The sequence below is a fragment of the Pezoporus flaviventris genome, unplaced genomic scaffold (genome assembly GCF_033815535.1).
Source record: "Pezoporus flaviventris isolate CSIRO_AGI_PZ_B2104156 unplaced genomic scaffold, CSIRO_AGI_Pfla_v1 ptg000015l, whole genome shotgun sequence".
Lineage (NCBI taxonomy): Eukaryota > Metazoa > Chordata > Aves > Psittaciformes > Psittacidae > Pezoporus > Pezoporus flaviventris.
Window position 1 is genome coordinate 14859614 of NW_026892563.1, and position 27863 is coordinate 14887476.

Here is a 27863-nt window from a genome sequence, read left to right on the forward strand (position 1 = left end):
AAAAGACAAAAAAAAAAAACATGTAACAGGATTTATATTGTGTATGTAGGTTTACAGAACACCCCAGTTTTCAGAGGAATAAATCACTCCTGCATGAGTTCTAACAGCACAGAGCTAATAAAGAAAAAAGGACTACACATTTCTGCTTCTTTGATTTAGACCTCTGGTTCAAAGTTCTGATTCTGCTTTATTTTCATGCAAGCATAGGGACTGGGGAAATCAGAGGACACTAATCCATTTCCCCTACTGCTCCACTATTATACATAGGTGACAGGTTTGTTGTTACAATTTCATTACAAAAAATAATTGGCATCTACTTGTCTAAGATTAACTGCACATCTGCCTGTTCATATTAGGCCTAAAACTATGCTACAACTAGAATCATATAGATTTCTGAATTAATGATGCAGCCCTTTCTCACTCAAAATTCCTGTTGAGAAAAAAAAAGAATTAAGAATGCTGCAGGATCAGTAAATCTAAGCTAAACTTGACAACAGGACAATTTTATTTGGGAAGAAATTCAAGGCAAATGAGCTCAGTTCATAATGTGCTCAAACAGTAAAGACAGAAACATGCTTCCCCTGCTGCCCAAATGGCTGACATAATTTTGCTTGCTTTCCTTTCCTGTTAACTTGAGAACACAAATGACTTTGCTGTCAGGGTACATTTGTTCCCACTAATTCAAGACACTATAACAAGCCAAAATATTTATTTCTTTTTTTCCACTCTAATTTGTGTTTTATCATACTGGGAACAACATCTACAGATTTCATTTACTGTAACATTATGCGAACAGCCCTTATGGGAAAGTCACCTCTCTGTATTAGGAAAAAGTAGGCATAAAGAAGCCTCTTAATGTTTTAAGGTATGTTGTCTCAAAGAGCCCCAAAATTCCATTCAGACCAATGTAAAGGCCAAAATAACTGCTCAAGTCTCCCATCTTGGAAAACCCTTGGCTTTTCAGAGAAGAGACTTACATTCTTCCTCCTTTTCAGTAATTAATTGTAATTAGTTTACTTTTGTTCACCTTCCACATACATTATAGCAACTGCTAATAATACTTAACCTAGTTTTTTGGTGTTCTTTGTTCCTAACATTATCTTGTTCTAGCTTCATTCATATCTGCACTGACTTCTGCAGAGTCCTTTGGTTTGCTATAGTACACGCTTAGAATCTGCCTCTGCTTTAGTAAATGATTTGAACATACAAATATAAAGAAAATAATCCCATTGAAGCCCTTCTAGTTTTTCAAATTCATTCAAAAGATTAAAAAAAAAAACAAGGCCATTGCTACCTAATGTCTATCATTACAGTAAAAAATACTTTTTGTCAATTTAACTTAACAGTCACCATCAAGAAATACAGTCTACCCTTACCATTCTCAGCAGATGTCTTCTCTTTTCCATTTGTAGCTCCGGTTCCTTGTCTCTGTTGTGGGGGAAAAAAATCAAAATAAACAAGTGATTAGAACAAACTTGAATATGCATTTTCCCCCTTGGAGTTATGAGCAGTTATAGCTTGATTTCTTTTCAGTTATAGCCTGAGTTCTTGGACAGTCACGCAATGTTGCTTTGAAACACTACCAGTCAGAATAGGAATACTTAGGTAGAGTTGTATAACCATGAGTGCAACTGTATATAATTATCACATGTCAATGATGGGATGTGCTTAACCAGGTTTCCAGCAGTGCAAAGGTATGAGCTACAGCAGGACATCTCTTCAGGTCCCTGCTATGCCTCCATTTCCATGATTCTCCTGACCTGACTCTGGCCAGAGGGCTCCTCTTTCTGTTTAGCCAAAAGTGGAGGTAGAACTTGCCATTTCGCTTCACTCTGTCCAAGGAATAGGCTCATGACTTTCCATGAAAAACTGATTTAAGTCACTGTAAGTAACATATGGCTACTTCAGTGCAGTCCAAATAACTATTCATAGCATTAGGGTTGTATTAGTGTAGTTCAGCTACTAGGTAACTTTCTCCCTTAGGAATAGTCACTTTATACAAACTATGCTGCAACCCTCAGACAAATCACCTCACTGCTGGAATTAAGGTACTTTAAGTATGGCAAACCACAATTCTTACTCAAAAATATTCATATATGTGTGTATTACTGAAAGACTAAAGAATAAATCCTCTAGGGCTGTACATATAAAAAAACTAGGATTATTAAATGTTGTGAATAAACCCAGCTGCATTCAGCCAGAGGCAGCACATCCTCATGCATCAAGAAAGTTAACAGCTACAGCAGTCCTGCAAACTACAGTTGAAACCTTCTCTACTGCTGGGATTTCTGTCCATCATCTCTCACAGCAGTGGTATTTTCAGGGTATTTTGTGTATGGAGCTAATAATGATGTAAGTACGAAACCTACATGTGTACTCTTAGCTCTTATTATAGAAGCCAGAGGGGAAGAGAAAGCTCTTCAAACCCCTCAGGAGAATACAAAAGAGCCAAATATGGTCTATAGTGCATCCACAGGCCAGCGGTGGATTTTTCAACTCTGTGGCAAACTTCAGTGCATCTCTCTCTACCAGCTCTGCCCCATCTCTCACTTTGTGCAGTGAGACAGAGCATCCCTAGAGAAAACAGCTCTGAGTCTATAACTACAGCTGCAGTCCCCACATACAATGGAAATATATTTTGTTTCTCCCTGGAACCTCAGACTTATGACAGAAGAGAAAACTTGGTTGATAACAAAGATAGGGATTCTAAAGGGATAAACGTCTTTTACAAAAGCAGAACTTTCCAACAGCCAGAAATCAATAAATCCACCCAACAACCAGTTCTGCTGAAGATATTAACCTTTATGCCTTCATTTAAAGTTTGGTTAATATTTCTGTATTTAAATTTCAATCCACATTTGAAAATAGATTTTAGGGTTAATTTACTGGGGCCTCCCAAAAAGCCCCAAAATACTGGTATTTTCTTGTCTATAAAAATAGCAACTATATTGCTTTTTCCTTCTCTGTTCATTTTTAAGTGCTTTTCAAGTTGTCTTATTTCTTGAGTCTTTCAGGCTGTGCTACTTAGCCTTTATGAAAGCTTCTCTTTCCTCCCTAGGCTATACCTGTCAGGTTTGGTCTACTATTGATGAAGAGCTGGAATATGAATCTACACATTTATTTCTTGTCTCATGATCTCCCCTCAGGGAGAGGAGAAAGTTATCAAAGAAAACTAATAGAAAACTTGGCTTTGATCAATGAAGGTTTTTCTATTCATAAGGTCAAGATTTTTTTCTTTAAGTCTGAAATCATTCTAAGTATTCTACAGCCATTCATTTGATCAGTGACATACACAGACTGAAGCCTGAAAATCTGCCAAATGAGCTTCTGATAGCTTTTCTTTCAGCTATATACATATTCTGATCTATAAACACTGTGCTGTCTTCCAAGTGTGTGCTGTAGATTTGAAAGTGAAAATCAGTTTCTCATTAATAACAGACTGAAGCTTATGAAAACACCATATACAATGTGATCATCCACCTGCAAAGCCTTTAGTCTTTTATTTCAACATATTCAGTGGAGCTACATTTTAAAGCTATTTTTTTAAGACACTTATTATTAGAAGCTGGAAGCTCTTGCTTCTTTTGCCAGATTTCAAGATGCTACCACAGGCTGCAAAACAAAGGTTAGTTCTTTAACGTCACTGGGAGCACAGAGGTCTAAACATGAGGAGGATTTACTAGGAGTATTTTCAAGCAGAAGTGAACAGCCCTCCAAAAACTGGTAAAGTCCCCAAGTTATTGACAATAGTTTAAAATATGAAAGCAGTCTGTTTCCTGTAACTTGCAACTAGCTTCCTTTATTCAAAAGATTGCTTCTAAAATTCCCCATCATTTTCTAAGGCAAGCACTATGAAAGCACCATTGAATAAACCTTCCACTAGACATCAAGGAACAAACACCCGAGCCAAAATGAGCATGAGTGCAAAACCATAATGATTATACAATAAAACAGGATAAACAGTTTTGTTGCTATGTTGCATAGGAGCAAACACAGTTTATGACTGCTTGGGGCTATATTTTTATACTCTGTGGTTTTACAGAACACCAAAGGCACATCATTAAAAGCATCTCCAAAAATCAGTTACTCCCAATTTGTCAGAAGAGGAAGGAAAAAGGGCTACTGCTATATGCCCAAAATCCCAGTAAGAAGTTTATTTTTTCTGTTAAATTCTCAGTGCTATACACAGCAGCTAGTTAACATGGTATGAAAACTATAACAAGTTAGTCCCCTAGGTATAAAAACGAAGGTCAAAAGTGAATTTGTAGCTCAGAGGGCTTTTCAAGAAGAATGTTAAAGCACTGCACCAGCTTTTCGAGCAACTCTTCTAGCCCCTCCTTTGCCCCCAAGCCTGATTTTTGCTTTTAATCTTACATTCTTGTCTTCAAATAGCCTGACCTTTTCAGTTATGCTTCCAGTTAGCACCTCAGTATTCAGGATTGTAGTCACATGGTGATTACAGAATTTTCAGGGGCACAGGGGTTGTTTTGTTCCTCCAGTGAGCCACAGAAGGCCCAAGATCAGGGACATGAAACTGCCAGAAAGTTCTTTGACAAACAGGCCCTTACAGTAATAACATTATTCTGCTGCTTCATCTCAGTGCAGGGCTAACAATGTACAGCAGGGCTATATCTCAGTAAAGCAGCAGCTGCAAATTTTCAAAAGCATATTGTTTCTATATCAAAGAAAGAAGGAATATCCAAGAGCAGAATTAAAAGAATAGAAACAGTGGAAAGTTTTTGTGAAGTGAATAGCAGAAAGAGTCAGTGTAGACTTGGCTCAGGATGAAAAAATAATTGACTTGACTCAGGATGAAAAAATAATTTAACTGACACATTTGAAATGTTATTAGGATGTTCTGTACTCACTGACAAGAGGAACAGCAGTGAAGTCTGTACATATCCTAAGCTTTTCTTAAGCCTTGTTTCGCTACCAGATCCATCCCTAGGCTTTGACAAAAGGAAATACACATTGGTACTATGCAGCACAAAAATGGCTGTGGGTCAGCCAGCTGTGTGCCAAGCAAACCTTTATTCTGCACTACCATCTGCTCTCCGTATAAAATTTTCTCAATAAGAGATGGAAATTGACTCAAACTGAACTGTTTCATAAGCACCTTATTTTTTTCAGTCTTTTGCTTTGAAGAGTTCAGCTGCTTTACCCTTAAAATGAAAAGAGTACCAAGAACTACATTTTACAAATTCATAGCTTTCTGCAGATAAAAATGTTACTGTAAATATCTGCTTAAGGACTTCTCATGTTTTCCACGTAAGGAAAGCTTCCTAGTCAACAGCAGACCAATCAGCAATTTCTGCTGCTTTTTAGCCCTAAATACTTCTTGCACAGTTCCTCAGATAAGGACAATTAAGGTTGACTATATCCAGGAACAGCATGAGAAAAATTTCTTACAGGCCAGTCTTCACTTATTACAGTGAGGTTCATTGGACTACAGGCATAGGTATATCCCAAAGCATACTTATCATATAACCATTACTGCCTCAATACTCATTGTATATTTAGTTTCCCCATAGTAGGATTTTGAGGACATTACACTAGCATGCACACTTCCTGCAAGCTAAAAATTAAAAACACAGGAGACTTATGAAGGAGGAGAGACTTACAGGAGTCCCGTATCCTGGGCTGCATCAAAAGGAGCGTGACCAGCAGGTCGAAGGAGGTGATCCTGCCCCTCTACTCTGCCCTTGTGAGACCTCACCTGGAGTATTGCGTGCAGTTCTGGTGTCCTCAACATAAAAAGGACATGGAACTGTTGGAACAAGTCCAGAGGAGGGCCACGAGGATGATCAGGGGACTGGAGCACCTCCTGTATGAAGACAGGCTGAGAAAGTTGGGGCTGTTCAGCCTGGAGAAGAGAAGGCTGCGTGGGGACCTCATAGCAGCCTTCCAGTATCTGAAAGGGGCCTACAAGGGTGCAGGGGAGGGACTCTTCATTAGGGACTGTAGTGACAGGACAAGAGGTAATGGGTTAAAACTTAAACAGGGGAAGTTTAGATTGGATATAAGGAAGAAGTTCTTTACTGTGAGGGTGGTGAGGCACTGGAATGGGTTGCCCAGGGAAGTTGTGAATGCTCCATCCCTGGCAGTGTTCAAGACCAGGTTGGACAGAGCCTTGGGCGACATGGTTTAGTGTGAGGTGTCCCTGCCCATGGCAGGGGGTTTGGAACTAGGTGATCTTGGAGTCCTTTCCAACCCTAACTATTCTATGGTTCTGTGAAATGCAGGACTACATACTTCACACAGCCTCCTTTCCTGTGTACCTCCTGTCCAGGTATATTATATTTAAAGCTCTTGGTTCTAAGAGCCCAGATTTTTCCATGTTTTTAGTTTTTGTTTTGGTTTTTTTTGAACACTAGGTATAAATTTTCTATTAAAAAAAAAAACAAAAAAAAAGGAAACCACAAAAAAGCCTCAAGATATATCTAACATTTTATAAACAAACAGTGGGTGTTGAGAGAAGCAGCAGCTATTGCCAGTAGCTCAATGCATTATTCGTACATGCCACTTGACATTAATTATGCAATGAGGTGATATCCTGAGCAAACTGAAATCAATCAGATTTTTACAATTGCCTTTCACATTCTAGCAAAGAACATAAGCTGTATGTCAGAAACTAAATGAAGTTCCAAACTATTAGCAGGGGCAAGAACCAGGCAGCTGTGTGACCTGGAATAAAAGGATAGTAGAATTCATGATTTCAATCTGACCAATTAGGTTAAACTCTTCTTTACTAGGGATTTCCGCTTCTTTATGTTTGACAACCTCTTGCCAATGTTATGTATTGACTTGAAACAACAGCATTCAGTATTGCACATAGTTAAGTACGGAAAATATTACTCTTAACCACAACACAGTAAATAATTTGGTAATAAGACATACAAAATAAGATAAAGATTAAGATAAAAGAAAGAAAGTTTAAGATAAAGAGCGGAAAAAGTAACACTGCTGTGACAGAAAGACTGATGCTGCAGGGATACCTCGCCTCTAAAGGAATGGGAATGGAACTTTAGCACCACTGTGGTTTTTGGTATTATACAGCAAAAAGCATGAAGATAAACAGCTGAGGAAAAAAAAAAGGTGTGCTGCTGGAGAGCCACACACAGATTCTGCTGTTTCACTCCTTCCCTCCTGTTATAAGTAGTCTTAGAACTGGTCTGCAATACAGCCAGAGGGCAAACCCCAAACCAGCTTCTGTGACATCCAGATACATTTATCAACATATATTTCAGTATGAAGGAGTACACTCCTGGTTATGGCTAAGTTTACATTTCTGGTAGAAGTAGCTTTCTGGAGAACACCACTTTTCCCTGTCTGCTCTCACCCTATGATCTCACTTTTTTTAGGATACGTCCTCTGCTCTCATCTATGTCGCACCTTCTTTGTATGCTCCTTTATACAGACAGTTTTCTGGCTGTCCTGCATTGCCAGGCAGAATAATATTGCCAGAGCAAGAGTGCCAGGATCCACCTTTCAATACTGGCTCTTAAAATGAAACAATCGCTGGCACTTTGACAGTGTTTATAATTATCTTCATGGATCAATCAGTGCTACACTTCATTAGCTCTTGATTCTACTTAATTTTATTACGGCTCTCCTATAGCTATTTTAATTAAAATTCCACAGGTAGACTCAGATGAACTGATAGGATTCAGACTGAAGTGGCTAAAAGTTGGGAGTGACCAACGCTGCTTTTCTATGGCTTTTGTAGTTGCTGAAGGCATATTAAGTATGCACACACATACACATTATCATCCTAGAAAACCACATAATATTTGTCAGAAATTAGAAAGGCTGTGAACAACTACAGATGTTTTTCCTTCTAGACACTGTGGATCAGTGCCTGGCTCTTGCTGTTGCAATGATATGGGCAAGATCCAATATCTTTACAATTTCCTTTCATGTTTCTAATAAAGGATACAAGCTAAACCTCAGCATTCATATCCTTGCATCTTTGACAGTCATTTACACTGGTGCAAATTAAATCTCAAACACTACTTTCACACAGAGAAGGAAAGCAGTATACTCAAGGTATAACTGTCAATACAAGCTGCAGACTGTGTGAAAAGCAGACTATTAATGAGATTGACAGCTTATGCACTGGTTGCTGCACTTCCCCAGGAAGGATGGCATGCAGGTTTAGGTACTGTTTACTCAGGGTGAATTCACAACTCCCATAAAACAGTAGAGGAAAGTGTGCTGGTAGAAGGCCATGGCCCTCCTGTTGATGCACTGGACAAGGCACAGAAAAACCAATGGAAATTGAAGGAGTAACCTTGAATCTGGGGCTTCTCAGAGTAGTTGAAAGACAGGATTGCAGTCCCTGCTTCTAGGTTATTTTGTTTGCAATGTGGTCATTGTCCATGTAAAACACATCTATGTGTCTATAAAAAAATGCATACTACACCCAATGGGCAGAATGCCTTAAGAGGATTGACCACAGAATTAGGGTATTTGCTTCGATTCAGGAGGTGCAATTTGCTTTCATCCAGATAGAGCTTTTGGCTTGAGGAAAGTCCTCAGAATAGGCACTTCCGAGTGTACACAGAGCAAGCTTCAGCACGCAGCACACTTTAAAGTTAAATAAGGAGAACCTAATGAAAACGGGCAGAGAATCACTACCTGAGATGCAAGAACCCACTTACAGTGCTGGTTTTATATATTCTAATAGTACAGAAAAGCTTTCCCAGTGTCCCACTTTCACCAATGATGTGGTGTAATTTATAAATTCCACAGTGAGAACCTGCTGATTTTGTGCTCAGATCCAATATACTGTTCTAAACAGAATATTTACACCAGTACCAAATGTAATCAACATAATTAGCGCAAACAGTAGCTTGCTTAATATTTAGGTTATTAGCATATTTTGAATTAAAACGTTATTAAGCAGATATTTCTCCAAAGGCATTGTAATTACTTTTTTTTTTTCCAAGACAGGGATTAATGGAATCTTTGAAGTTAATTTTGAAAGCAGCTGCAAGAATGTATTTCCCAAATCCTGTTAATTACCGTGCCAGCCATGAGAAGTAATCCCTCTTTCCACAGGAAATGGAGGATTTGATCCTGCAAGGCTTATTTACTGGGTAACTCATATGTGGACAAGTAGCTGTCTTCAATTCAGCAGACTCACTCTTATGAGCAGAGTTGGAACCTCAGTGCGGTGCTCAAATTTCTCTAAACTACATATTAGGTTTTGTATAACAAAGGGCAAAGAGGGTAAAATCAACTACAGAATAAGGCTTCTCACACCACTTGCCAAAAAAATTACCTCAGCTTTCCTTTGCAGATGAGCGATATAGCCCATATCTTAATTACACAGAAAATTGATAAAGGGAATTACTAAGGTAACCCAAAAGGAATAATTCAATTACATAAAAATTGATTAAACTAGATGTCATAAATGAAAAATGACTGAGATTAAGCTGGTCTCTTCTTTTTTTCTCCTATTATTTCTTATCTATTGGTAGCATCAGACTTGGCACTATTGTGCCAGAAAGGGCATTTTTAGGCAGGAAATCGACCCTAAGAATTCCCACTTCCCAGTCTAGCCCAATCCAGCCACACCTTTCCATCCCCAAGGCCTCATTTGTTTTGATACAATTGTTTGCAAGGTCATGCAAAAAATATGAGCACTAAAATTATTCAAGTTAAAAATAACCCTTCAGCAGAGCTGTGTTGAAAACATTGAAATGATCCAGCTGAAAAGAGATACGTATTTTAACTGTTTCTTTTGATCATTTCAGTAACACAGTTGATGTCTCTGATCCACAGTAATACCAGGACAATGGAACAATCAGCAGATGGTACCATGGTGGGGGGAGGCTCTGCAATTTTTTTATGGGAACTGAAAATCAGAGCAAGTCAGTGTTTCATACCATGAGGTATCTCTCTGTGTTGTGTGATTGCCTTTAAGCAATCTTTACTCTGCAACAGAGCAAAATGTGAAGCAACACAGGTACATCCATGCAGCCTAAATTATAACCCATGGCCACCTGTAAAGGCAATAAAGACAGTTAATCAAAGAATCATAGAACAGTTAGGGTTGGAAAGGACCTTAAGATCATCTACTTCCAACTCCCCTGTCATGGGCAATGACACCTTACACTAGACCACATAATTCAAGTCTCTGTCCAACCTGGCCTTGAATGCTGACAGGGATTTGATTAGGAGCAAATCAGAACCCTGGGGATCTGGGAAAAGCACCTGAATTCAGACAGTATCTTGGGTATTCTTTAATATTAGCATCCCCTGATAGGAAGAGTTCCCTAAGCCAATCAGGGGGTCAGGATCCTTGCCTAGACAGAATATGGCAGATTACAGATAGTGTTTTGGTAACAAAAATTTATTTTTTATTTCATTCTTCCAAACCCGTCTGAAGTTTAAGGTAATTTAATTTGCTGAGCTATAAACCCAGCTGTAATTGAGTTAGAGGCTGTCTTCAAGGGACAGCTTGGATTATTAATGGCAAAAGTCTGCACTGACAAATTGCCGCATATCTGATCATATTTGCTGTCATTATTAAAACAGACGGCTCCTTCCCAGACTGCAAAAATTCTGGCACTTTTTTCATTGTTTTTTTTGTTTATTTCCAGTTATACAATTTAAAAAAAAATTGTTCTCATTTTGTTCCTATTTCCATACATACTTCAGCAGATAACAGATGTTATTGCAGTCTGTTAGGCTGCACTGGACAGCTAGGTTCCTAAAAAGTATTAATTATAGCAGTTTCAAGTTGCTATGCAAAGAAACTTTCTGCCTTCACCCTAAGGCAAACCATCTGATTTTCAAGACAAGAGAAATACTAAGTGGCAAGGATGTTTATGCATCAGCTACTCTATGCCTCAAACCCCTGGGCAGCCAGTCTGGTCACAGAGAGCAACACTGAGCAGCCCCCAGTCATCTGTGGTTATGACAGGTTCTTTAGGGCTATTCCAGTAGCAGGGGAATCACTGGACTGACTGCATGCTGCAGCTTTGGCAACACATCCTGCCCAGGGACTGCACAGAGGGATGACTCAAACCTGTTATCTCTGGCTCTGTGCCATAAGGAGATTCATGCAAGGAAAACCCTGAATCGCCTGCTGAAGCTGCCTCGAAATGGGGCCTTGCTTGACAGAGGATTTGTGCTGTGTAGTTCAAACCTCTATCAGAAATCGCCCCCTGAGACTTTAGGGGAGCTGCTTTCTTTGAAGTGTGGTGCAGTCCAGCGGAAAGCTGTCCTGGCACTACGAGTGCAAACCGCAGCCAAGCAATCAGAAACAACCATGCCATACTAAAAAGGAAGATGGACAGGGTGATGCACAAGGTCACCTTGATTGCCACGAATGAGGGAGAGCAATCAAATACACTCACACACAGGGAGCAGAAGAAAAGCCAGATCACTAGCTCTGCCAAAGAGCTAGCCCCCAAAAAATAGAGATTTCTGGAAGCCAGAAGCTCCTGGGACCTTGTAGATGCTCAGTCAAACTCAATGCCACTACCACTTTTCACTGTTAATAGTAGCATAAAAGATAAGAAAGCAGTCTTCACTGAGCAGCTGTAGGTAGCTCCCAGGGTCCTCAGCTCCAGGACAGACCCACAAGGTTACCTGCCCTAAGACTAAATGCTCTACAGCTCCTGCAGGGCCCTAGCTGTAGAACAAGTGCAGGGAAATGTGGTCAGGCAGATTCAGCAAGAGCTCCCCTCTATTGTTTCAAACACTTTCCCTCCACAGATCTGTTTTTCAATTCGAGTTCAGTGAAAATTTGCAAGTTTCTCCACTCCAAGTAGTCATCAGTCAGTTCTTCTGTCTATTATGTATCAGGCTACATTCTGCTTTATGTGCCTCACATATGTAACTTATTCACATGAACAGGGCAAGTCATCATGCGATGCCATTCAAGAAAGGCATTAACGTGCTCCTCCAGAAAAAGTCATGCATTCATTTTGTTAATATTCTAACATACCCATCCTGTAACTAGACAGAAAATACATTCCTTAGAAGTTCCACGCAGACAGCAGAGCCACTTAGATCCAGCTGAGCACTACTGCCTGACACATTGCAGTTAGACAAAAACATCTATTAAGGACTTACATGGCATGACCACAAAATATTGCTGGAATTCAGATAATCTGAACTTTGTTGTTTGGGTTTTTTTGTTGGCTTTTTAATTATTTTTTTTCTGGGATTTTGGGGGGCTTTTGTTTGTTTGTTTTGTGGTGGGTTTTTTTGCTCTTTACAAAACTAATGCTAAATCTTTTGCTACCACTGTTTACCTGTAGATCCATCATGTTAGTCCAGTTCCAGGATAGAAATGCACCAAGCTGTTAGTCCAAGCAAAGTACTGCTTTATAAGAGCCCTGTGAAATAGAGGATCTCCTGTAATCTAATTTAAGAGGTTCTTTCAGCTTGGCTTAGGTGTTAGTTCTGTCCAGTATCTTGCAAAAATATGCTGAAGGAAAGAAGTGATAGTTTGCCAAGTCTGACTGGCAAATTAAAATTGGCATGAAGCTGGCCTGCCTTAGGCATTGGGCTGTCCTGCTTAAACTGCAGCCCATGTGTGCTGCTGGCACATGCATTTTAAAGTGTGCCAAGCCAACAATGTGTTTGCTCTCTTTTCCAGTGGTGAGGGTGTATCTGTCGGATCACAGTGCAGTAGGGGTACTTGAGGCAGCTAAGAAGTTGAGTGTCTTCTTTTTCCACCATGTCATCTGCAGAAGGCTGCCTGTCTAGGCATCCCCTATTACTTAGTATGCTCTTCCTCCTCCTTCCCTATCAAGTTAATACTTTTAATTTGTAGCAGTTTGTATTCCCTCTTGCTTTACTTCACATTCTACATGTTTGGAATTCAAGGAACCAGATTTCAGCATCATTCAGATTTCTTTCTCGAACACCACATACTACCTCTTAATTTCATATAGAAGTCACTCTTCAGAGTACTTAAATTAGTGTAAAAATTATATGCTTAAGAGTCAACATGCAGAGTACCTGGTACTGTAAAACAAAGTTTCTTTTTATTTGAAAGAAGCATATTTGTTACAAGAGAAAGAGACAGCAAGAATCCCATTACTGGAAACATTCAAGCTAGAGAATGAAAAGTCCTAAGATTCAAATCAAAAAGAAACTTGTGATTTCTTATGAGAATTATTTTTCTGCCTCTGTACCTCTCCCTTGCTGCCCCACCTGACCTTGTCCAACCTTAAAGTCCAACCTTTGACTTTAACATTTTCAAATGTGTTTTCACATTTAGCTGGGCATTACACTCTAGCTCATCTCAGGCAGGCTTCTCTCCATCACCACATTACATTGGACCTATCTGATGAAGTTTGTACTCACATTGTTTGGTCTCTTTTACAGGGAAGTCCACCTGGTATTTGAAAAGCTCAGCTCTCTCGTGCCCTAGTAGAAGGGAGCACTCTTTCATCTGATCAAACCTAACTCCACCCTACCACTTTTGGAGAGCTTTGTTGAATCACACACAGATCTTCAGCAGAGGAACAAAGGTACGCTAGTGTGTGCATAGTGGTACCTATCTGGGGTGGATCACTTGACCAAATCTGGAACAGAAATACCAATTCATTAAAGCCAAACTTTTTGTGTTTTTATAGGCATCACAGCACTTTCACATTCTCGCAAATCAGTGATCTTCCTTCTTACCATGAGTGTCACTAGGAAAAGGTCAAGCATCACCAAAACCCTCAAGAAATCAAAGATGCCCTCAGATATTAATTTCTGCCTCATCTGCTTGCTTACACACCTGCACTGATTTAGTTTTCATGACCTTGATACCCTTTCCCCTGAAATGTATCTTCTCCTGTAGTCAGAGTGCTGCCAACTACAATTTCAATATCTTTCTTTCCCTCTAGTGTCAAATTCATAAAGAAAAAAGCATCACCAAGGCAAATGGACAGCCAGGCACCCAGACTAGTGATATCAGCTGGATAGCAAAGCTCATTTTACAGGTCACAGAGGACTCATGGAGATGCAAGTCACCCAGGCATTAGCAATGGGTACTGTCTGCTTTCCATCACTCTGCCCAGCGATTTTGAAGCTGAGCAAGTCCTTGGTTTCCTTGAAAGTTCTCCTCCACCCTCTACTAAACCGAGTCTGCTTCCATGAAAAAACTGCTTTTCATGTGCAATCCTATTAGTTTCTATAGGAGACGATGACTTGACAGGACTGCTCCAGATGTCTTAGTGACTCACTTCAGAAGATCCTGCTAACTCTTGTCAAGCTTAACAAACTTTAGCATAACACTGTCCTGTTTCCAGGGATAGCCCTAGCCAGTGCTAGCTTGAACATTCCTGAGCCATGCTCCATCATTCCCAGAAAATGTGCACTTAAAGTCTCTACAAATACATCTAGACCAGTCTGTAGAGCTAACCAGGATCTTTACAGGTCTCCCCTCTCCTCCTTCATTTTTAGGAGACTTGCATTGTGCTGTGATTCAACATGACCTTCTCAGTTGAAACCATTATAACCTGAACATTTGATTCAGATTTCTCCCATTCTACTACTTGGTTCAACTAGATCTATTATCTATTTTCTAATCCTGCTAGCACTATCCCGCAGCTGGCTCCACAGCACAGCTAGAATAAAACCTGCCAGCCAAGGAACTGCAAATATGGCTAGTGACCATGCAGCCACTTTTTTGTCAGGCATTTGGACACTAAGAGTCCATGTTAAACACACTAAATATACACTTGCATACAGTGTAACGGTTAGCTCTGTCTCTTCACACATTAGTATATCCAAAGCCCTCATATCTGGTGCCACCCTTCTCACCAGCTTTTTATCTCTGTCCAAGAATCCTTGAAGTCTGCAAAATCAGAGAGAAGGGCACCACCTTTCACAGTTGCAGGGGGCTCTCCCCCCCACCCTTCCCTTTTGTTTCTTACTTCCAGCCTTAACAAGAGATCTCTGCCATCAGTCTGTCTACTGTCACAGTACCCACAGTATCAGCTGCACCACTACTTAAGATCATGGATCATGCACTATATACTAAGGTGATAATGTAAGAACATTCAGTGGCTGTAAATTAATACTTTTCCCTTTAGGAGAAAAGGCAGTTCAGCTGTAACTAATATTCAAGGCATGTAGGCAGACAATTTTCATTTCTTCTCTGACTAAACTTGTGCTTCTTCCAAATTCCATGTTAGTGCATAAAATAGGGATATATCCCCCTTTGTATAAACTGATCAGATGAGACAGCAGCAAAGATCTGGCGTATGTGACACTTTCCCAGTTTCCCTGTAAGCAGGCTAGTCTGGTCTCAGAGCAGACATGAAGAGTGGAGTTAAATCATGACATCAAATCCTGTCATTACTAACAAGTTTCACAATTGCAACTCTTCTGCAACTTGCTTGCTCCAAGTTTATTCTGTCAAGACTGTCATTTATTTTCCTATTAAGAGAAAAGTAGCCTATATAGTCTGTCTCTTCCATCTCCTTCCATAAGGGAAATTAAAACTTATTTTTCTTAATTAAAAGTAGAGGAAAAAGGGGGAAAAGGACTTTTTAGTTATTGTTAAATCTAGTTTCTACCTATCTACCATGGGATTTCTTTATTTAGAAACCAAATGTCCAAACAAGGGAAGAAAAAGAAACAGAACACCTCTTAGAGTTAGAATGTATGTTATTCATCTTCATCAGAAGATCCTCTGCCTTGCAGAGAAGAAAGCATTACACAGCTCAGTGAATTTAAGGTTCCTGCAACCGACAGGCTAAAGAAAAGCACAGCTTTCCTCTGATGCATGCAGCCTCCTTCTCCCAAGCCTCTTTGGCCAAGAAGTGGGTGTCTCACGATTTACATACACAGTATCCAGCCCTAGGCACTATTACTTTCCATGCAAAGTTGCAGTGAAGAGGTAAAACATGTGAACACTGACACATTTCAGAAGTCATCCCTAGGAAAAAAAAGCAAGGAAGACAATAGCAAATAGTGGCCAGGAAATCAAATATTTTATTCAAATTAATAAAAAATACCCAGCAACATTTGATGACCTATTACAGGCCACCACTGTTCCTGTGGAAGTTAATTGCTACTATACACCAGATTTCATCATTAACATGATCTAGTTAATGTAGAAACTCTTGGAAGATAACTCTTATAAGCTCACCAATGGGGCTAGAAACTAATACACTTTTACAGCCTGAAATGATATCCTCTCATCAAGTACAGCAGTAGGAAGGATGGAGGTTTCCTACTTTACAAATGCATATATTTTGCTTTAAGTTACTCTTTTGCAGGGAAGCATGACACCCGAAGCATACAATTAAAACTAACCATCTTTTATTAAAGTGTTGTGGTGTTTGAATCTTCTGGCATTCTAAACATTGCAAGAAAGCCTGTGCACTTCTAAAAGACACATCTGCCAGTTTCACCAAATGAAAATCAATTTCCAACATCACTTCTAAATGCTGGTTTAGAAGATGCTTGATCCCACTGAAACCACACTGATGAAAGGAGTAGGCAAAGTGACCAACTTAAAACTTACCATTCTCCTTTTCTCCTTCTGTTTTGAGCTGCAATTTACCACTCAGCTAATAAATAGATGTGGGCTAAAATTAAAAATTGATGTTCATGTGCCTTATCTGTTCCACCCCCATCCTGTAACAGCTGCAAAACTTTCTCCTCCACCCTGCCATGTTCTTGCTGCACTTTTTAGATCTTTACAGTTTTGGACTTATTGTGGGTACAGCCTCTGTGAGGCCACTAGTTAACAGCTGGGGACCACAGCAGTACCTGAGAAGTGCATCCAGAAGAGCCCCTCCACCACTCAAGATGACTGGCTGACTCAGACACACCCCCAGAACTGCAAGCACCACACAGGAGAACAGGAGCTCCTCCAAACAAACAGAGCATGTGTTTCCCCTACAAACACCAGTTCTTTGGTTTAGTGCTACCAGGATTATCTGCGTACAATCCTCACTTCAGTGTTTAGATACATCTGGTTCTAAAACCCTAAATACAATTCCAGCGGTATGGCTTCAACTGAACTCAGGGGAGCAACTCATGAAAGAACACCAGTTTTCCCATCTAAGTACCTAAACCAGCTACAGTTTCAGACAGAAGACTCCACGTATGTCCAATGTTTCATGCTCTGACATGTGCCTCTCCTTCTCCAACAGGCTCCTGTTGGGCACACGTGCCCAGAGTGATAGAGATCTGTTCCAGGTCCTTCCCTCAATCTTGAGGAAAAAGGACACACACTGTTTACTCTGCCAGTTTACAGGCATGCCCAAATGACCAGGCCAGGTGGTACTACTGGTTTTGAAAACAGCCACAGCAGAGACTGCCTTGATGACTGCTATCTTGCATGCACACCTCAAGGACTGGTGAAGCTCAATTTTCAGAAAGACATCTTTGTTATGTCAACTTTCCAGTGAAGCTTCCATCTTCACTGATTTGACTAGCTAGGTATCTCCCACTGAAGCTGATCTCAGCTCCAAAACAAAGATTCAGTACTCCAGGCTGCAATGGAGAGCTGACTGGATAAGTACGTGATGTGTGCTCTGTGCACCCCTATTACAGGGCACACGGGCAACCTTCATGATCCTTCAGAAGGTGGACACAACACAGCAATTGCGGCAGGATCCAAGAGCCCAGAAACAATATACAGCAAAGGGAAATCTTGCTGTAGCTCCAAGAAACAAGACCTGCTGCTCTTTGTATTCAAAGCCCGACCAAAACTCTGCATTCACACAGAGATCAAGTCACCAGCTAAGAGACCTAAGCACACTATGGAATCAAGCCCCTAACAGCTCTCTCACATCTTAACAAATTTCACATGCTTGGTTGCTTGACACCTATTTAAAATGAAAGATGGAATATTCTTGCTACTGTCTGGTCCCTAGGCTGTTCTTCAAATACACAAAGGTGCTGGCCCCAACTCTGCTTTAAGTGGTGCGCATCAGCACCCTAGCAATCAGCACGGTACTTCACTTACATTGTGTAACCCTCTTCCAACTTCCAATGCAAGCTCTTAAGTCACAGGAGCATCAGGCACATGAGCCAGTGGCTCTCTCAAAATCAGGCACCTGTTAAAGCTCAGCCCCTTCCCTACACCAGCAGTACCACTCTGATCCTTAAGACCAAAAGTAAATAAATGCATCCAACAAGGCAACCTATGCTAATGCTATTTTAAGGTCTGACTCCTGACACATGTGCTTCATCCCTGAACCAGGGATGCAACACCATATTGTTTTGCTACACTCCTCCCCAAGTCCAGACCTGATTCCCGATGACAGCCAGAATCATTCAACACAGTAGGCAAGAAGGGCAGTGAATGTTGTAAAAATGTTTGTGTGCCAAAACATTTCTTGTGAACCTTTGTGCCCTACTGTCACCATGACCCAGCATCATCTGCAACATCAGATAATTAAATTACTGATGACAGGATTCCCTGTGGTGTATCAAGTTTATGCCAGTTGCAGGTCTAGAGGCTCACTAAGTAAACTGACTGTGAGCAGTGATTTGGCATTGGTCTGTGAGACTATTAACCAACACTACTTCCCCCAGTTTATCCTGTGTGACCAGAGATCTTCAACATATGGGCTGCATCTCATGGATGCTCACTGTGGCAGTAGCTGATATTTTTCAATGCAGCTCTTCTCTGTAGACTCATTAAAATAACCAAAACCAACTACAGACCTAAAGAAAAGGCTCCTTAGTTATTTGAGGACAGATTTTTCAAAGCTACTTTGACACCTCGAATTTCATCTCAGTATACAGTGACTTTATGGAGAAGTTACCCACACAGCTAAGAGATCTATCTGCACTGAAACTAAGCTGCAGAAAGTTCTAATGATGTTTCACAATGGTACTAGATAAAGTCTTATACCTCAAGCTCCCTGTGACTAGTTACAGGGACAGACTTTTGCCCAGAGACAGGGCATCTTAAACACATTTTCAGGCAAATATTGCAGAGGAAGAAGTGTAAAGGCTTTCTGTAGAAAATGTCTTTATCTTTCCTGACAAAAAAAAAAAAATGTTAGCTGCTACAAAATATAAAAGTATTACTGTCAGAATAACAGCTGCTTCTTTTCAGCTTTCTCTATCACCAGACTGGTAATCACTGCCCCTAAACAGGAAATAAGTTAATTTGGCTTGGAGCACCAAACTAAGAATCCATGCAAAGTCTCAGCAAATAACTTGAGGGACATGAAAGCTCTCTTCAGAGATTTCTGCAACAATATTTCAAGCTCCACTCAAATCCTGACAAGCATTAACATAAAGCAAAAAACCTTCTCACCCTCCCAACACCATTCTATTGGGATAATCTTTTAATGGCTGTAGTTGAGCCTCTTGTCAATCAGTCTGCCCTCATATTTTCTAGCAGAATAAAACAAAGAAAAGAAATATTTTTCAGTTGCAGCCTTACATGTGAAATACACCAAGATCCCCATCCAAATACTACAAAGAGATATTTAAGGAGCTCGCTTTCTGCTAATCTTTTTTTCCTCCCTTTTTAACAGTCTTTTACAGTGAGGTGGCCCACTTGCTTTCATCTGCCTTTTGGAAAAAGAACAGTCTTTTGAGCATCGCTGACAGGCAAAGTAACAGTGAAGAAGCTTTTCTTCATTGGAGCTGTGAGAGATACACTCTCCGATATCATCAGTTGAATGACAGCAGCACTGAAGACACCAAGTGCAGTGCTAAGTGTCATACATACAGGGCTTAGTGCTATGCCAGAGAAAGAGACATTTTCCAGCTCCGAGGGTTTGCTAGGTATAGTGCTCTGAGACAAAGGGAAACATTACAAATAGAGAACCCCTATGCTGGTATTAGGGATGACCTTGATGTTCATTGAGACTTACAAAATCCAAAAGGCAAGCAACTCAATTCAAACCATTAAGGGGTAATTGCTGCGTAAATCCAACTCAGTACAAGGCTGCAACAAAAAAGTGTTTTGCACAGTTATAGTATGCACAGCAATATCACCTATTCACTACTCCACACTAGAAGATTTTTCCCTGAATGCTATCTTAAGAAGTAGAACAGCAGTATTTCATCTCACACAATAGTTCAGCTAGCCTGGGGGCCAAGGGGGCAGAGACTACAAAAAACAACCCCACAGTGCATGCATTCTACCCAGTTGATATAAATACAGGCAACAGCCAAGGAGAGGTCACCGACAGCCTGATGCAGTACACCTAGACAGCCTGATCCCCTCAAGCACCAAAAAAAACACAATGATGATTTCCTCTGCTCTCCCCATCTGGCCTGACCTGCAAGCCAAGATGCAAGCTTGTCCTCATAAATCCCCATACACTGCTTTTTGTCCAAGTTTATACCCCATCTAAAAATACAGCTGATCTTAACACCTGCACAACAACTAGTCAGAACTTCTTCGGTGTTGCTCTTAATTTCACTCTTGCTGCTAAGAAAGGGATACCCATTCATTAATGAAGCAGCAGACCTTTTATAAGAGCAAATAGCCTCTGAATAACAGGTGCTGGGTAAGGCACAGTTATAGGCATCTTTACTGATTCCTAATGGAAGAGCTGCACTGGAGATTGTGAGATCCACCATGCTGAACCTGCCCGGCAGCTGATTGACTGTGCTGTCAGGTAGTGATCATGCATGACAGCACTGTTCACAAGAATTCTGCTGTGCCCCAGATAACTTTTCCACAGGGAAAAAAAAAATGAAAGAAAAAAGAAAAAAGAAACAACCCACAGAGCACAAGTGAAAGTTCTCAGCTTATTCCTTTACAAGAGTATGAGTGACCCTTACATGGCTGGCACTATTTACATTTTTTCCTTAATTGCAATCCTTCCCAGGACACTATTTATAAAGTTTACATCAGCATCCAACTACAAACAGGGCATTTTTTTCCATGAGCTCTAGCAGATAACTTTAGCACAACTTACTAAATCCCTCTTTCTGCACAGGAAACCATTAAATGCATCTTTAGATTATTAATTGGCAGGGAGGGTTAATTATTCTGCGCCGGTGCATATGGTCCTTCAAAAGGCAAAACACCCCCTTGCTTTACGCTCTGAAGGAGCATACACACCTGTGGCGGTTTATCAGAAGGCAGGGTTTAATAGAAGCTACACGTTTCAGACTCCCCACCCAGCCCGGGACCCCTCTGAGGCACGGCAGATGCTGAGGGGCTCCCGGCCAGGGCAGCCGCTCCCGAGCCGCTCTCCCAAAGGGAAGGTTACGTTCACTGCCGGGTGCTCCCCACAGGCACCCCCTGTCCCGCCCTCGGGGCTCACCTCGCTCATGTCGCGCAGCGGCGGCGGCGGCAGCCCTGCTCGCAGCAGCCCAACCGGCAAAGCGCTCCCGCTGCCCCGCACCGAGCGTTAAGAACCGGCGCCCCGCGATCAGCCCGGCCCGCGCCAGCCAATGAGCGACGCGCCCGCGACGCGTCCCCGCGCCACCACCCCGCCCCGGCTCCCCCATCCGAGAGAGCGCCGCGCCCCCTGGCGGCGGCGGCGGCTCCTTAGGGGCGGCCGCGGGTACCCGGTCCCCGGCGCTCCTTATTCCGCACAGCCCGGACCCCGCCACCGCTTTATCCCTCTCGGCCCCAGAACACAGCGGTCACAAGGAGCGGGACTGGCGCTTTCCCCGGGCGGCCGGCACAAACAGCGCTCCCCTCGGGGGGTGCAGGGGAGAGCAGCAATCACTGGGGCAGACAGCCCGGGTGCGCGGCAGGGGGCTCGGCTGCCAGCTTAGGCACCCTTCAAACTGTGTGCTGGAGGTGGCTTGAAAGCGCGACTTAATGCGTGTGGTTCATAGAATCGTAGAATCACAGGTTCATAGACTGGTTTGGCTTGGAAGGGACCTTAAACATCATCTGGTTCCAACCCCCCTGCCATGGGCAGGGATACCTTCCGCTAGACCTGGTTGCTCAAAGTTCCTTGTTGAACTTCATGTGGTCACTGGCCCATCTCTGAAGCCTGTCCGGGTCCCTATGGGTGGCATCCCTTCCCTCCAGAGTGTTAGGTTAAAACGTCAAAGTTCCACAACTGTCCTTACCACCTGGGGCTCTTCCATGCTGCTGAGGGCTCAGCAGGTTGTCACACAAGTCTCACTGCCTCTTCTGTTCTTCATCCGCCTGCTGTCACAGATATACGGGAAAGAGTCTTTCTTTTTGATCATTTTTCTGAGCGAGTAATTAAAACGGAACTTTGGAAAGTGTGCTGTTCTACCCCAGCATCCATCTTTTGATGGAGCACGGTTACTATATTGGGTAATACAAATTCAGATGCTCTGACTCATGTTATCTGCGAAGAAATATAGATTCAATTTGGTCTGGGAATGCATTTAACTTCCTCAAATTTTTCTCAAATCAATAAAAAAGTTAACGCATTATTTTGGAGAGCCCAAGAAGCTTGCCAAACCTTTCCGCTTCCAGAGACTACCTTGCAGCAGCCTCTTCTCTTCATCAAAGTCTATATTCAGGACCAATCTTAGCAGAGACAGTGAAATAAATTTTGTGAGCCTTTTCTGGAAACTGCCTTTCCCCTCTGAGTTGCAGAGGCACAGGCACTGCAGCTTCACCTTCCCCTACCACCTTCCCCAACCACCTTCCCCTACCACCATGGCTGGGATTGGAAGGGACCTTAAAGATCATCCATTTCCACCCCCCTGCCATGGGCAGGGACACATTCCACTGGTCTAGGTTGCTCAAAGCCCCATCCAAAACTTTCCTTGGACACTGCCAGGGATGGGTCCTGCAGATGCTCAGTAACAGACGAGAACATGGACCTTTCCCATTGCAGTCACCACCACCACAACTTTCAGTCTGCTCCTGCCTGAATGCCTGGGCCATGTTCCTTCCAGCACTCATCACCAGAAGGCCTGGGCTGGGCTCCTCCATCTGAGGATGAGGAGTCTCCACAGGTAGTGGAACCAGGGATATGTGTTCTGGGAAGAATATAGGGATGCTGCCCGGATAGGTAGAGATGGGGTTGGAGAACCTGAGGCACAGCTGGAGCTGAATTTGGCAAGGGATGTGGAGAATAATAAAGAAGGCTTCCACAGGTGTACATTGGCCAAAAAATTAAGATAAAAGAAAACTTACGCTTCTGGTAAATAAAACAGGAAAGCTGGTGACAACCAACATGGAGAAGGCTGAGCTACTCAACACTTTTTTTCATCAGTTTTCAATGGTTTTCTTGCCTCAGTTTTCATCTCTTTTCCCACATCTGTCAAACCCCTGAACCTCAAAGCAGAGACTCGGAGAATGAAATCTCTCCTGTTGAAAATAAAGTTCAGGTGAGAGACCACCTGAAGAACCTGAACAGACAACTTCATGGTGCCTGACAAGATGCATCCCAGGGTACTGAGGCAATTGGCAGTCAGGCAAAGTCCCCAGTGACTTGGAAAATAAGAAACATCACACCCATGTTTCAAAAGGGTAAAAAGGAGGACCCTGGGAGCTACAGACCCAGGGTCAGCCTCACCTCTATGTCCAGTAAGATCATGGAACAGATCCTCCTGAAAGATTTGTCAAAACACAGGGATGGTGATTAGAGACAGCCAACATGGCTTCAACAGGGCAAATCATGCCTGACTAATCTAGTGGCCTTCTACAATGGAGTGGCTTCATCAATGGGCAAGGGAAGAGCTACACATGTCACCTACCTGGACTTATGAAAGACCTTTCATATGGTCCCCCATTATATTGCTGCAGAGAAATATAGGTTTGGCAGATGGACTGTTGGATAAGGAATTGGCTGGACAGCCACATCGGAAGAGTAACAGTCAATGTCTTGATGTCCAGGTGGAAGCCAGTAACGAGTGGTATCCCTCGGGGATCTGTACTGGGACCAATACTATCTAATATCTTCATTAACAACATAGATAGTGGGATTGAGGGCACCTTCAGGAAGTTTGAAGGTGACACTAAGCTGAGTGGTACAGTTGATTCACTACTTCTCTGAGGAAAAAGGAAGAGCCCTGCCTTTTATCTCTCCTGGGCTCCCAGGTTGGCAAGACCTGACCTGCCTACCTTTGTAAATGCATTCATACCCTTCTACTTGAACTGATAAACATGTTATTGTATCAGCTCAGAAACTTGCTGCCCTGGCTTCTGTGCAAGAATAAAATGCTAAAGCATGATTTATCCTTGTTCTGGAGAAATTTGCTGGTTCCTGACAAGGTAAGAGTCAGTGCAGCAGTTCTTCTCAGACACTGATGTAATTACTAGTCTAAGTTAGCCACTGTAACTTTCAGTCTTCATTTTGAGTAAGGATATGTGGGATCCCAGTCTTACAAGGAAGCAGAGGGGTGGCTGCATTGTGTGAATCCATGTAGCATTGATCCAGCAGCAGGCAGAGGACTTTCTTTTCCCCTATTAAACACAATGTCATATTTGCAGTTTGTGACATTATGTGACTAGTATTTTTTCTTCTTTAACCTGAGCTACTGCCACATTTGCAAATACAAATAGTTTCTTTAAAAATGAGTTCACAGCATGAGGTGGTTAAAGAAGAATCATCCCACTAAATGAATGGATTGCCTGGTTGTGTGATTAATAGGTATAGGTTAAGTATGAGTCCTGACATTCACAAATGGGGATCTCAACATTGCAGGGACTCTAGCTGTTATGAATGTTTGAAGTCTGGAAAAGGTTCTCCCCACACCCCACTCTGGGGCTTTTCTGAGACTTCTCCAGGTTACTCGTGATAACAAAAGAGGGGGAAGACCTCATTTAAAATGCCATCTTTGGTCGTCTTTCATCACGCTATTAGTCTCAGGACCTCCACCAGCATTTGGCATTTTTAAAACAGATACTTATTATCCCAGCTCTTTTGTGAGTGAACCAAACGGGCAATAAGCATGGTAAGAGTTCACTGCATGAGTAGCTTCAGGAGTGTCAATACAGTGTAAAGGTCCAAAGTAACTATGATGGAGTTTAGCCCCTGAAGAAGCTATGTATTATGTGACAACATCTTCCAGTGAAAAGTAATTGTGGGTACAATGAACTAAGATTTTTATTCTGACAGGAGTGCAATGATGTGTCAGTTTACGGACACAAAGCACAACGCTAACACAAAACATTAAAGGGGTATTTCTATCTAAAGGCCCTATAATCATATGGTAAACAATACTGACAGCTGAGAAAATCTTTTCAGTTCCCACTGACGCTGATAGGAGTCATATTGGTCTCGCTCTTCCTTATCAAAATAAATGTGTCAAATTCAAGAAGAAACTCACATGGTGATAATTCAGCCTGTGCATGCCACTATGCACAGAGAAGCACGTTGGCAGCAAAGGCTCTTTGCACTAGATTCAGCAGGGAAACATAGAGTGTTCTACTTTTCTGACCTGTTTTGAGGAGTTCATAGTTTCCAAGACAGGCACACTAGAAAGCAGACTGAGCTGTGCCTGAGGAAGCCCAGAGTCCACTGACATTTAGTCCCATGTCCTCAGTATCAGCCACTGCATGACATCCCTGTGGTCCCAGTTCAGTACCTGTAGGTATGATTTATGTGAGCTGGCATTTTTGAGGAAAGAGCTGGCCAGATTGCCTAGTGGGAAAAGAGGAGGGTGGAAATCCCTTCCTTCTCCAGGTCCTATGTTAAATTTGAGTTCATAGGCAGGTTGCCACCCTTTTCAAATACAGCACCAGGCATGATCTCTTCTTCCGAACAATAGTGCTCATGGTGATGGCAGTGCCCTCCATGCAATGACTTTCTACTCTGAGCACAACTTTCTACTCTGTAGCCTGCAGTAGCAGTATAAGCCACACAAGCTGCCCTCAGACAGGTTCCTGAGGGAGCACCAACTCCTCTCTCCCCAGTGAAAGCCCTTGACCTGCAGAGATATATCTGTTCTTTCTCTCTCCTTCAGAACTGATATTCACTCCCTCCCAGATTTGTATATCTTACACTGGGGAAAGATTCCATAGCCAACCAAAACAATCTAGATATCAGCTGTGGGCTGAAAAGCTGTATGTCTCTCCCGCTTCTCAGAGTGGACCTACTGAACTTACTATCTCTTGAATGCATACACACAGAGATGCACAGATATGTCCTCATCTTGGGTGCAACCTGAGCTCTGATGTTTTCATTTATGAGCCAGCTTAACTTCAAGTATCTTGAGTTCTGTAAATGCAACAGTAACTTGAACTTTTCAGAAAGATCTTATTGATATTTATTATATTTACAGTGTGTCTTTTATGCTGTCTCATGGTACCAGGTTTTAGTTTTGAGGTATCCCTTCACAGGCAACCTTTCTGACCTACCCTTTAGCTTAAAGGTGCCCCAAAGCTCAAGTTTACTTAAGTGCACAGATAAGTAGTGACACTTCTAAATAGAGAAAATGTTCTAAGCTAATCTATTTTCAAGAGCTGTTATATCCTGAAAATTGACTATTAAAATACCACCTCCTTATTCATCATGTCTGCACTCAGTATGTGTTCAATCTTGTCTGCTGGCATATGACTGCAATTTTACTGCCTTTTACTCCCACTTAACTGAAAGACTTAGCAGAGAGGAGAGAGCATCTGAGCTGGATACTGAAACAGAAAGGTTCACAGGCTTCCAAAGAGTTTTATCCATCTGAAGGGATTGAAGACAGCTCTGCTCTGCAAGAATAAGCAGTGCATTAATTGAAGAACCGTGTGTTGCACATGTGCAATGAAAGAGCTATTTGTATGCTCAGTCTTTGTAACTGGCAATGACACACAAGTGCATGGTCTTGCTTTACTTTAGATCTCGCTATTGCAGGTGTCCATGAAGTGAAGTGGCTTTGTTAAAAGTACGGTTAGCTGCAGCATCGCTCCAGAAGACACGGTAATGCAGAATGCAGAGGAAGATGACTGCTTAGGCGGCTATATTTTTCAGTCAAAATTTGACTCTAATCAAATCAAACTCAAAAAGAACAAAATGAAAATACAGTTGTCTTGAAAGGTGCTCCATATTCCATCAGAGCAGAGCCACCCCCTTTCGTCGAATATATTTTAATTTTGACTGTCACTGCAAAAACTGAAGTTTCCCAGCACTTGAGATTGGTTCACTGAAGTGAAATGAAACTTATGCCTCTTGCTGGCTTTGCACTCTATGAATTTTTAAAGAGAAGGAACAATTTCACATAAGCTTTCTGGAAAAAAAAAAAAGGGGAGAAAAAGAAGCCTGCATTGCAGCTGAAATAAACAATGTGGATTTCAAACAGAAAGCTTTCATTTCAGAAAGACCTGTGCCTTTGAATGCTGGAAAATAGAAGGGGATGTGGAACATGACCTAAATTACAGAAAATACGCTGTAATTATAGCCTTTGGTTTGCTCTTTGATAGTAATAGATTTAACAAGCATAGCCCTAGACACTGTATGATGTATGACTGGTCATATGATACATATCAGCCAATTTGCCCAAGTAAAAAATGTAAAATGCAGAAAAAAGACAGTTTCCACAGGCTGAACTCCTATTAGTGTGCCTTTCTACTTTCTAATGAAGAAGCTAATAGCTTTTGGTAGTTAAGCGACAAAATACCTTTGAAGATCTGGGCCTTAGGGCCTTTGTTACAATCTAACCTTTGTTCCCATGCAAGAGGAATGAGTCAATGATTCCAACAAAATCCTATAGCTGCCAGTGCAACAAAAATAACCAATATAATTCGGAAAAATGGAGTCTTTTCTCATGAGAATTACATGACATGACTTCTTGTACAGTGTGAGTCATCTATCCTACAAAAAAAACAACCTACCCAAATATAAGTGTCGATTCTTGGTTCATCTGAAGAAGTTTGAAAGATGTGTCCTTAACTCTGGTACAAAAAAAAGAACATTCTCAGATTAAATCAACTTCCCTAAACCTTTCAAAGTCTGAAGAGTGTTGTGAGTTTTGACTCTTTGATTGGCTTTGTTTTGCATAAGCCAGAGGATGTGAAAGTGTATAGCATGCAGATGGTA

At 41.7% G+C, this 27863-nt stretch overlaps 1 protein-coding gene across 2 annotated transcripts in view; it reads right to left on the reverse strand.

The window, feature by feature from the left end:
• PCP4 (Purkinje cell protein 4) overlaps window positions 1-21688 on the reverse strand; it is a 52168-nt gene extending 30480 nt beyond the window's left edge. The window contains exons 1-2 of one of the 2 annotated variants that reach the window (XM_061453556.1): window positions 21219-21361; window positions 1377-1428 (exon numbers count right to left, since the gene is read on the reverse strand). In XM_061453556.1, the coding sequence (XP_061309540.1) occupies window positions 1377-1428; window positions 21219-21227 (61 nt within the window). In that variant the 5' untranslated portion in view covers window positions 21228-21361. Of the gene's footprint in view, window positions 1-1376; window positions 1429-21218 lie in introns of both variants that reach the window. The other variant, XM_061453555.1, reaches the window with a different exon arrangement.
• Window positions 21689-27863: the final 6175 nt, after the last annotated feature.